The sequence below is a fragment of the Elephantulus edwardii genome, unplaced genomic scaffold (assembly GCF_000299155.1).
Source record: "Elephantulus edwardii isolate Elephantulus edwardi_28Jun2011 unplaced genomic scaffold, EleEdw1.0 scaffold00210, whole genome shotgun sequence".
NCBI lineage: Eukaryota > Metazoa > Chordata > Mammalia > Macroscelidea > Macroscelididae > Elephantulus > Elephantulus edwardii.
Window position 1 is genome coordinate 462,660 of NW_006399960.1, and position 10,147 is coordinate 472,806.

The 10,147-nt window shown below is 34.5% G+C and overlaps 1 protein-coding gene across 2 annotated transcripts in view; it reads left to right on the top strand.

Annotated features, from left to right (window-relative positions):
• SYTL5 (synaptotagmin-like 5) overlaps positions 1 to 10,147 on the top strand; it is a 267,276-nt gene that overhangs the window by 175,271 nt on the left and 81,858 nt on the right. Inside the window, exons 9-10 of one of the 2 annotated variants that reach the window (XM_006897511.1) lie at positions 2,205 to 2,297; positions 2,990 to 3,055. In XM_006897511.1, coding sequence (XP_006897573.1) covers positions 2,205 to 2,297; positions 2,990 to 3,055 — 159 coding nt within the window. The remainder of the gene's footprint in view (positions 1 to 2,204; positions 2,298 to 2,989; positions 3,056 to 10,147) is intronic. The other variant, XM_006897512.1, reaches the window with a different exon arrangement.

Sequence of the window (10,147 nt, forward strand, 5' to 3'; positions counted from 1 at the left end):
ACAACAACAACAACAACAGTGCTCCCATGCTTCATTCACTCAAACAGTCTCTTGATCAGAGTATGCTCATTCATATTCTGGGATTCCCATGTGCTGGGATTCCTATTCTTCTCAATATTAGCCATAACTTGTTTCTGATTCACACAATCAAATGCCTTTGCAGAATATCTAAATAGATGGGGAAGTATACTCATGGCAATGTTGTTAAAGATGTCTGTTTTTCCTAATTGCTAACCCAAAGTTAAAGGTTTCAAATCCATCAGCTGCTTCATGGGAGATGGATGGACAATTAACTCCAATGCAATTAACTGTCTACGAAAACCCATTGGATGGTCAGCTGTGAGTTGGTTCTGACTCAACAGCACATAACAACTACAATAAATATAAATATTTTATTCCTGGATACTTTTGCAAATGAAATGTTTCACTTAAAATTTCAGTAAGTAATCACTGATATGTAGGAAAACAATTGTCTTTTGTTTATTAACTTTGTATTTTGTGGCACTGCTTTACTCATTTACTAGTTTCAGGCCATTTTTTTTGCCTGATTTTTTTTTCATTTTCTATATAGAATCATGTTGTCTACAAGTGAACAATGTTTCATTGCATTCTTTTATATCTATACATCTCTCATTTATTTTGTATCTCATTGCACTAAGCTGGTAAGTACAGCTATTGTGCATCATTTAGCTGTAGGGCTATTTTGTATACAGTGACATACAACAATATGGGTGGATCTTAGGACTTTATGTTTAAACAATAGGTAAAGCACATATATATATAAAATTTAGTTCCTTTTGCATAAAGTTTAAAAAATAAACAATATTTAACCATATTGTTTAGAGTTTTATGTATAGGTAGTAAAACTGTTTTAAATCAAGAATGTAGTTACCATAAAAATCATTCTCATCCAGGGAGAAGAAAGAATTTGAGACATATGCAAGATGCAGGAGAACTTCTGCTTTATAACTTTATGTTATTATATTGTACATTTATGTTGTACATAGTTGGGAATATATATATATATATATATAATGTTTCATAATACAAGAATACAAGGTTTTTTAAAGCAAATGCCTAAAACCATGTATTAAAATTATTGTTGTTTTGTACCATCGAGTTGAAACTGACCCATCGATAACCCTCCAGTGGGTTTTCAGAGGCAGTTAATCATATGGGAGGAGATTTTCCATCCTTCTCCCCAAAGGATAAAAATTAAAAAACAGTGGTCAAAAGAATCCTTATTTATGCCTTCTCAGATTTATATGTGTTAAATGATTTTCCATTTAAACAAAGTAGAAGAAATGTAATATAATATATACAGCAGAATGCTAAATATTAGTTTTGCCATGTATGGGTGTAAGGGACAAAAGTAGAAGTAAAGCAAAGAATAGAAGTGCCCATAATAAAAATTATATGTGTGATACAATTCATTCAGCAAAAAATTATTGCAATTTGGCCATTTTTATTTTAATAAATATTGAAGTTTTAAATTTGTCTATATCACTTACTTTTTAAAGGATTTATTTTTATTTTATATTGGCTTGTGTTTGAAATTTCTTAACATATAAAAATATCACTTGAATAATGATGACCTATCACACAGAAGAAAACCATTTGGGAGAGGAAAAAGCAAAGCAGAATAGTTTATTCTGTTGCAAATATTTTTTAGATATATTACTCTGTCTTTGCAGTGCAAAAGAATATAGATATCCATATACATTTAAAGTTCAATTACATAAAATATTAGAAATCATTAATGGTGATATTTGCACAACATGGTGAACACAGCATAACTAAATTGCATGTGAAGTATATTAACAAGGCATTCAGTGTGTGTGTGTGTGTGTGTGTGTGTGTGTGTATTAAATAAATTAACTATATTGTCTAAAGTAGTTTACCTTCGAGATCAGAGAGGGAAAAAAAATCAAACCTAAGTCTTTGTGTTTTGAGATTACATGCTTTTTCCCACAAAATCAGCAGCATTAGGAAGTAGATCCTGCTTCACTCCATGTCCTTCCCCATTCTTCTGATGACATGATTCAGATATACTGCAGGGGAAAGGATGGAAAACCTAAGAATGGAGTAATTTCTAGATATTTTTGTCTGATTTTCCATTATTTAGGCAAGAAAGTTTTATTTAAAGTGAAAACATTTTCTAGAACAGAAATAACCAAAACTAACAATTTTTCCTCCTTTCTTAGGATTCATTGGAAGATAATGAAGAAGGCATTAATGACTTAGTGTCCTCTAGATTTTCTGCAAATACTCACAGCTTAGCAAGTTGCCTGTCAACCGTAAGCATTTCTCTAGTACATGCTGGAAATTTCTTTTTGTCTCTTTTTTATTTTCTGTGTATTTCCAGAGAAAGTATGACTGCAGTGAGGAGAATGTGTGATGGTGACTTCAAAGTCCTTAACAGGCTATTTGCCAACACTTTCATTTTTCATTTCTCCTTTTCACTTTCGTTTTTGATGGGCTTTTACTAAGGCAGCTAATTTCCTTCCTTCTCTCTTCATATTCTTCACAGAGATTTTTAAGTTTCTTCATTCCCTATCTTGGCAATACAGAAAGATACAAATATGCACATATGGGAGGTCTCAAATTAAATAAAAGCATTTGGAATGATTGAGCTTTGGTAACCCCCTCAGCCCAGCCTATAAACAATTACAAACCTTTGATGAAAAATGTCCTTGCCATCATTCTGTCAACTCCGTAACCATCCCTAACACTGCTGTAGATTATCTTCCTAGCACAAATACCTAATCAAGTTCTACTTCTCAAAAACTATCCGTAAGTTCTCACTGCCTACAGAGTAAGGCGGTATTCCTTATTTCCATATCAAGACTGTTCTCGAGAAGAAGGCTTTAGGTATCTCTGTGTCCTTATAACAATCTGTGTGTCTGTAAGTCCTTGTCTTTGTTTCTCCAATATCTGTCTGTTGCTCTAATATTCTCTTTCTTTTGACATTTGGGCAACTTTCTTAAAGAATTCTCAAGCAGGCTCTGACAGGAAGTGGACCTACCTAAATGTGCCTGATGCAGACTCAGACACTGTAAGTTTCCAATCTTTTCTTCTTCTTTCCAACCACATTTCATGAGTTTTCTGGTTTGGGAAATATGACTTTATGGAGAATTTTTCCAGCATTTGACTTTTTCTGATTTGTATACCATTCATCAGAATTTCTCTTTAAAAAAACTAATTAGACATGGAATTTGAGTCACAATAGACTTAGTGATAACAATACATCTCCTTTTATAAGACTTCCTGTATAGATTAATGGTTACATCCTCAACAACTATCGGAAAGGTTGACTGTTTAAACCTCCCTACAGTTAATTTAGAAGAAATACCTGTCAATATCCTTCCAAAAGTCACAAGCTCATGGAGTCAAAATCAAATGACAGTCCACTCTTTTTTCTTTTTCTTTGTTTTATTATTCTCATTGCATGACTGTATCTCAACTTGTTGATGGATATTGAGCTGATTCCAATTTGTGGCTATTATAAATAATAAAATTCCTCTAAAAATGCTTATATAAAAATTGAGATTTTTTTATCTAATATTCTAAAAAGTCATACATTCATTAACCATTAGAATCTGTGTAGCCATCAGAGAACACATGTTAGTAGGGTTATAAGAAGGAACTCTGGTTGGTTAGTTAATAGTAAATTATAATACTATCTGAAAGGCTGTGCACCTCCAGAAGTTTAAATCCACTGATGACTCCACAGGAGAAAATGAGCATTCTTCTCCCACTGTAATTTATTATCTTAGAAACGTGATGAAGAGTCACTGTGAATCAGAACTGACTCAACATCAGTGAGTTTTGGGTTTGAATGTAATAAGATAAACATCTCTTTTAAAAACAGTGTGGCTGATATGGTGGTAGTGCATCTGACCTTCATTAACTCCACAAGGGAGAATAGTTTTTTTCAAAACATCCATATTACAACACTAATTCCCAAGAGGTCAGATATGCCTCTCACACTCCCTGTCAACTCTAATACCAATTGTCCCTCCCAGGGCTCACAATGCTCTACTACTATATTCACTAATCTGTTGCAATGGCCATATAGAATGCACAAGCAGTACCCACAATTATGGGATTTATTAGAGATATTAACAGGTAGAAAATAAGGTACAATTCTTCAGTCAAGCAGTTCCTTAAGCATACTTGAAGGTCCTTTGACCTTCAACTTCAATGCTTTTTGTTAGTGGTGTTCTTGTTGTTTGTGTACTGTAGAGTCTGGACTGACCCACAGCTGACCTTCCAGTGGATTTTCAGAGGCAGTTAATCACTCATGAGGAGATTGTCTATCCTTCTCCCTCAGAGCAGCTGGTAGCCTCAAAATGAGTGCCTTCATTCTTTTAGTTCTACTAATTATGACATCCATTCCTCCAACAAATTTTATGATATTTGTATTTTTTTGTTTATTTGTTTTAAGGTTTGCCTATAGTGAATATAGCACTTACTTGTCAGTTTGCTGTAATGAGAGGTTGGCTTATATGTTCCTGATTATTTTATAATTTATATATGTATATGCTTGCTTGTTTACAGTTTGATTTTATGCATATAACACGCGTCTATCAGTTAGATATATTGGAGTGACTTGCAGGTTGTTGTGATTCTGGATGCTGTGCCACTGGTATTTAAAAAACTAGCAGAGATACCCATGGTGGACAGGTTTTCGTAGACCTTTCAGACTAAGACAGACTAAGAAGCAGTACAAGTAATCTGGTTCTGAAATAACAATCCTTTGCAGACCATATGAATAACTGAAGAACATTTTCAGATATATACTTAAAGTAGAGCCCCTCATGTTGGAAGACACTTTAAAATAGAGAAACAACTACAAACTTAATCATTGATAATTGAAATATGAAATATGTAAAGTTTAGGATATTTTAATCTAGATATCTAGGAAAATTGTAATTTACCAAAAATTAAATGTAACACATAAAGATCAGTATTCTAGTCATTAGCAAGCTAAGATGCACTGTTATTTGCCATCTTGAATTAGAGAGTCATATGATCTATTATTCCAGGAATGAAAAAATGAGAAAGACTGGTGTTGCATTCATGGTCAAAAAGAACATTTCAAGATCTATTTTGAAGTACAACAATGTGAGTGATAGGATATTATCCATACACATTACAGGGAAAACCTGATAATATAACAATTATTAAAATATATGTATCAACCACCAAAGATGATGAATACTTCTTTTGCCCAAACAGAGCAAGAGAACATTTTATGGCTTAAAATCAAGAAAATTTTATGTCAGGATTATAACTTTTCTCCATAACTAGTCAACCTATATGCTGAGGAAATTGTTCAAAAGCTGGACTCTAAGAAGAAGAATGTGACATCAGGATAAGAGGAAGACTCATCAACATCCTGAGTTATGTAGATGACATAATCTTGCTTGCTGAAAGTTAGAAAGACTTGAAATGCTTGCTGCAGAAGATTAAAGATGACAACCTTCACTATGGATTGCATCTCAACATCAAGAAGACAATCCTCACCACTTGACCTATAAGCAACATCACTATAAATGAAGAAAAGATTGAATTTGCTAATTATTTCATCTTACATGGATCCAAAATCAATACCCTTAGTACCAGAAGTCAGGAGATCAGGAGACATATTGCAATGAACAAGTACACTGTCAGTGACCTCTCCAAAATACTAAATAATAGTCATGTTAGTTTGGAGACTAAGGTATACCTGATTAAGTCAATAATCTTTTCATTCACTTGATATATCTCCAAGAGCTAGACAATAAATAAGGATGACAGAAGAATTTATGCTTTTGAATTGTGATGTTGAAGAAGAGTACTGACTATCTCATGGAATGTGAAAAGAACAAACAGATATACCTTGGGGATGGTGCAGCCAGAATGCTATTTAGAGGCAAAATTACAGTTTCATCTTGAATACTTTGGGCATGTTATTAGGAGCAGCTCTTGTTTGCAAGATATATCATGTCTTGAAAGGTAGAGAGTCATCAAAAGAGAGGAAAATCCTCAACAAGATGGATTGACACAGTGTCCATAATAATGGACTTAGTAGGTATTTCAGAGATGATGAGGATGGCACAGGATACAACAGGTTTCATATATGTTGTTCATAGGGTCACTATGAGTCATACTTGATGAGATCTAATGACAACAAACCAACTCTTGTAGTATGTAATAGATTGAACTTGCAGTCAAGTTATATCAGTAAAAATTGGTGAATGGGATGCAAAAATTAGTAACAAAGAAGAAGGACTGATATTTACAAAACATGGACTTTTTGACAGAAATAAGTCTGGAGATCAAGTGATTATTTGTTCATTGTAAATGTCTTTTTAAAGCACATAAACCTGGACCTCACCTGATGGACTACATAGGAAGCACAGTGACTACATTTGTAGAAAGTGTCCAAGAAGAAACTCAATAGCAGCAGATTATCAATTACTCATGTGCAAGTTCAAATTGAAGTTGAAGAAAAGTAAAACAAGTCTGCGAGAACTAAGATACAAATCTGAGTCTATCACATCTGATTTTAAGAATTATCTAAAAATAGATTTGATATATTGAACCCAAATTATCAAACACCGGTTGTGGGATGACATCAATGGTATCATCCATCAAAAAAGTAAAAGTTCATTACAAAGACAGGGAGAGAGAAAAGAAAAAAAAATGGATGTCAAAAGAGACTCTAAAAATTGCACCATAAAGTAGCAAGGCAAAAAAAAGTGGGGGAAATGCTGATGTAAAGAGATTAACAATGCAAATGCCACACATGCACTGGGGAGCTGCTAGCTGAGCCACACAATCTCCGGGGAGCTGCTTCCTGATGCCACACGCATGCTGGAGAGCTGCTTGTTGGTGCCATGCATGTGCCAAGGAGTGATGCACCAGGGAGCAATGTGCCAGGGTGAGCAGGAAAGCTAGAATCTGAGTGAGTGAGTGAGCGAGTGAGTGAGTGAGAACCTGGAACTCCAGTCTTGTCACCAGCCCATGCTCAGAACGCTACTGCCAATGTGCACTGGGATCGACGCTGGAACTTGAGTGAAGTACTTTGGGGAGGGAGTCACTGCTGTTTGACTGGATCACGTGGTACTCCTTAATTAAGCTCAATCAGAAGGGAGTGAGGCTTCTGGAGCATGTTCTTGAAGGGAAAACCAAGACTTCTTGGTTTTTTAATCTCTCCATCTTGTGTTTTCTCACATTCAGTCCATTAACTGCCTTTGGCCCAGAGCTCCTTGGGCTACCCTAGCTGTGCCAATTGTCTGACAGAGAAGACTGCTTCCATAGGCCTTTTTTTCTATTGAACTGAGAGAAACACAGGCAGGGTAGTTACCCCACCCTATTCTGGAATTATGACTTCAGATCAAGAACCTGGTATCGCCTCAGACATGGAAAAACTCTACCACAGCAATGTCACGTAGGAAGCAGGCTACCTCACTCTCTACACAAGTCCAAAATAAGATGTCATCTCCCAAAAAATAACACAGGACCAATGGATCTCATGAAGAGAGAAAGTCTGATGAAACTTTCTGACACAGAATTTAAAAGAACAATGATTGAATATTTTCAAAGGGTGAAAGACAAAGTTTAAGAATTACAGGATAACACAATCAAAAACAAGGAGAGGCTTAAATAAAACCAATCCAAAACAATGCAGAGAAAATAAATGAGACATTAGAGGCTCTGGAAGAATAAGAAACTACATGCAAAATATGAGGACCAATGTTTCAGATGCTGTAAACATGATGGAGGGACACATGGAAAGAGTCAAAGAGATGGAACACAGAATCAGTGAAATAGAAGATAGAATTGTTACCATTGATCTGTGAGAACATAAAGCAGAATAAAAAAGGAAGAAAAAAGAAGAAAGCCTAAGAATAATGTGGGACACAATCAAGAGAATAACATACACATTGTCAGAATCCCAGAATGAAAAGAAGCAAGTAAAGGTACTGACAAAGTTGTGGAAGAATTACTAGAAGAAAACTTCCCAGGCATAATGAAGAATGAGGGAATATATATTCAAGAAGCTGAGCAAACACCATACAGAATAGACCTTAAAAGAAAAACACCAAGACATATTATAGTCAAATTTGCCAGAAACAATTTAAGGATAGAACTCTGAAAGCAGCGAGTGAGAAACAAAGAATAACCCATAAGGGAGAGCAAATAATATTAAGTGCCAATTTCTCAGCAGAAACCACACAAGCAAGAAGACAGTGAAATGACATATATAAAAAACCTCAGAGAACACAAATGTCAACCAAAAATATTTTAACCAGCAAAATTTTCCATCAGATATGAAGGAGAGATCAAGATATTCCCAGGAAAACAGAACATCAGGTAGTTTGTAAAAACAAGACCATGACTACAGGAAACACAGAGAGACGTCCTTCTTACAGAGGTGCCACAGAAAGCAGGATGCACCAAAGTAACTAGAAACAATGCCAAAAAGTACAACAAAATGATAGCAATGAACCCTTGCCTCTCAAGAATCACACTGAATATGAATGGTTTAAATGCACCATTGAAGAGAAAGAGTAGCAGATTGGATAAAAAACCCCAAATCTATCAACATGCTGTCAACAAGAGACACACCTGAGAAATGAACGTAAAGAAAGACTAAAAATAAAAGGACGGGGAAAATACACCAAGCAAATGGCAACCAGAAAAAAAAAAAAGCAGAAATGGTCATATTAATCTCCAATAAAATAGATTACAGTGAAAAAACCATCATAAAGGACAAGGAACGTCACTACATAATGATTAAGGGGTCAATAGAACAAGAAGATATAACAATTATAAACAGCTATGCACCAAATGAAAGGCCTGCAAAATATATAAAACAAACATTAACAAAACTGAGAAAGGAAATACACAAAACTACTATAGTAGTTGGAGACTTCAATACACCACTCTCAAGAAAAGATCGAACTACCAGGAAGAAACTCAACAAAGATGCTGAAGAATTAAACCAAAAAACAAACCAACTCGATCTCATAGATATTTATAGGCTAATACACCCCAAAAAGCACAGTACACCTTCTTCTCCAATGTGCATGGACCTTTGTCCAGAATAGATCACATTTTAGAACACAAGGCAAGCATCAATAAATAAAAAAACATGGAAATAATACAAATATCTTCTCAAAACACAATGCTACAAAATTAGAAATAACAAGAGGACAAAAGAGAGTAAACCCATACACTTGAAAGCTGAACAACACCTTGCTTAAACATGAGTGGGTATTATAAGAAATAAAAAATGAAATTAAAAAGTTTCTCCAGACAAGTAACAATGTAAGCACAACTTACCAAAACCTCTGGGAAACAGCCAAAGAAGTAATTAGAGGTTCAATTTATAGCAATAAGAAAACACATCAAAAAATAGGGAAAAATGACCATTGACTCGCTAAACCAACAACTCCAACAAATAAAAAAAGAAGAGTTAAAAAACCAAACACCCTCTAAAAAACCTGAAATTATAAAAATTAGAGCAGAAATAAAATAGAACACAAAAACACAATTGAAACCATCAACAAAACCAGGAGTTGTTTCTTCAAAAGGTCATTGAAAAACCACTAGCAAAAATAACAAAAGAAAAAAAGGAAAAGACAAAAACAATTCGAATAGGTGATGAAGCAGGCAATGTCACAACAGAACCAACAAAATAAAAAGGTTAACAATCGAATATTATTAAAAAAGAACTATACTCAAACAAATATGAAAACCTAGAGGAAATAGACAAATACTTAGAAAATCATAACCTATCTAAACTGACACAAACCGAAACTGAACACTTCAACAGACCCATTACAAAAGAAGAAATTGAAAAGGTAATAAAACAACTTCCAGCCAAAAAACACTTGACCAGATGGTTTTACAAGTGAATTTTCTCAAACATTCAGAGAACTGTCACCAATTCTACATAAAGTATTTCAGAAAACAGAAGAAGATGGAATCCTCCCGGTCTCATTCTATGAAGCAAATATATCCTTGATACCAAAGCCAGGTAAAGAAACCACCAAAATAGAAAACTATAGGCCAATAACTCTCATTAATATGTTGTTCTTATTGTTATGTTGTTATGTGCCGTCGAGTTGCCTGCAACTCATAGCGACCCTAT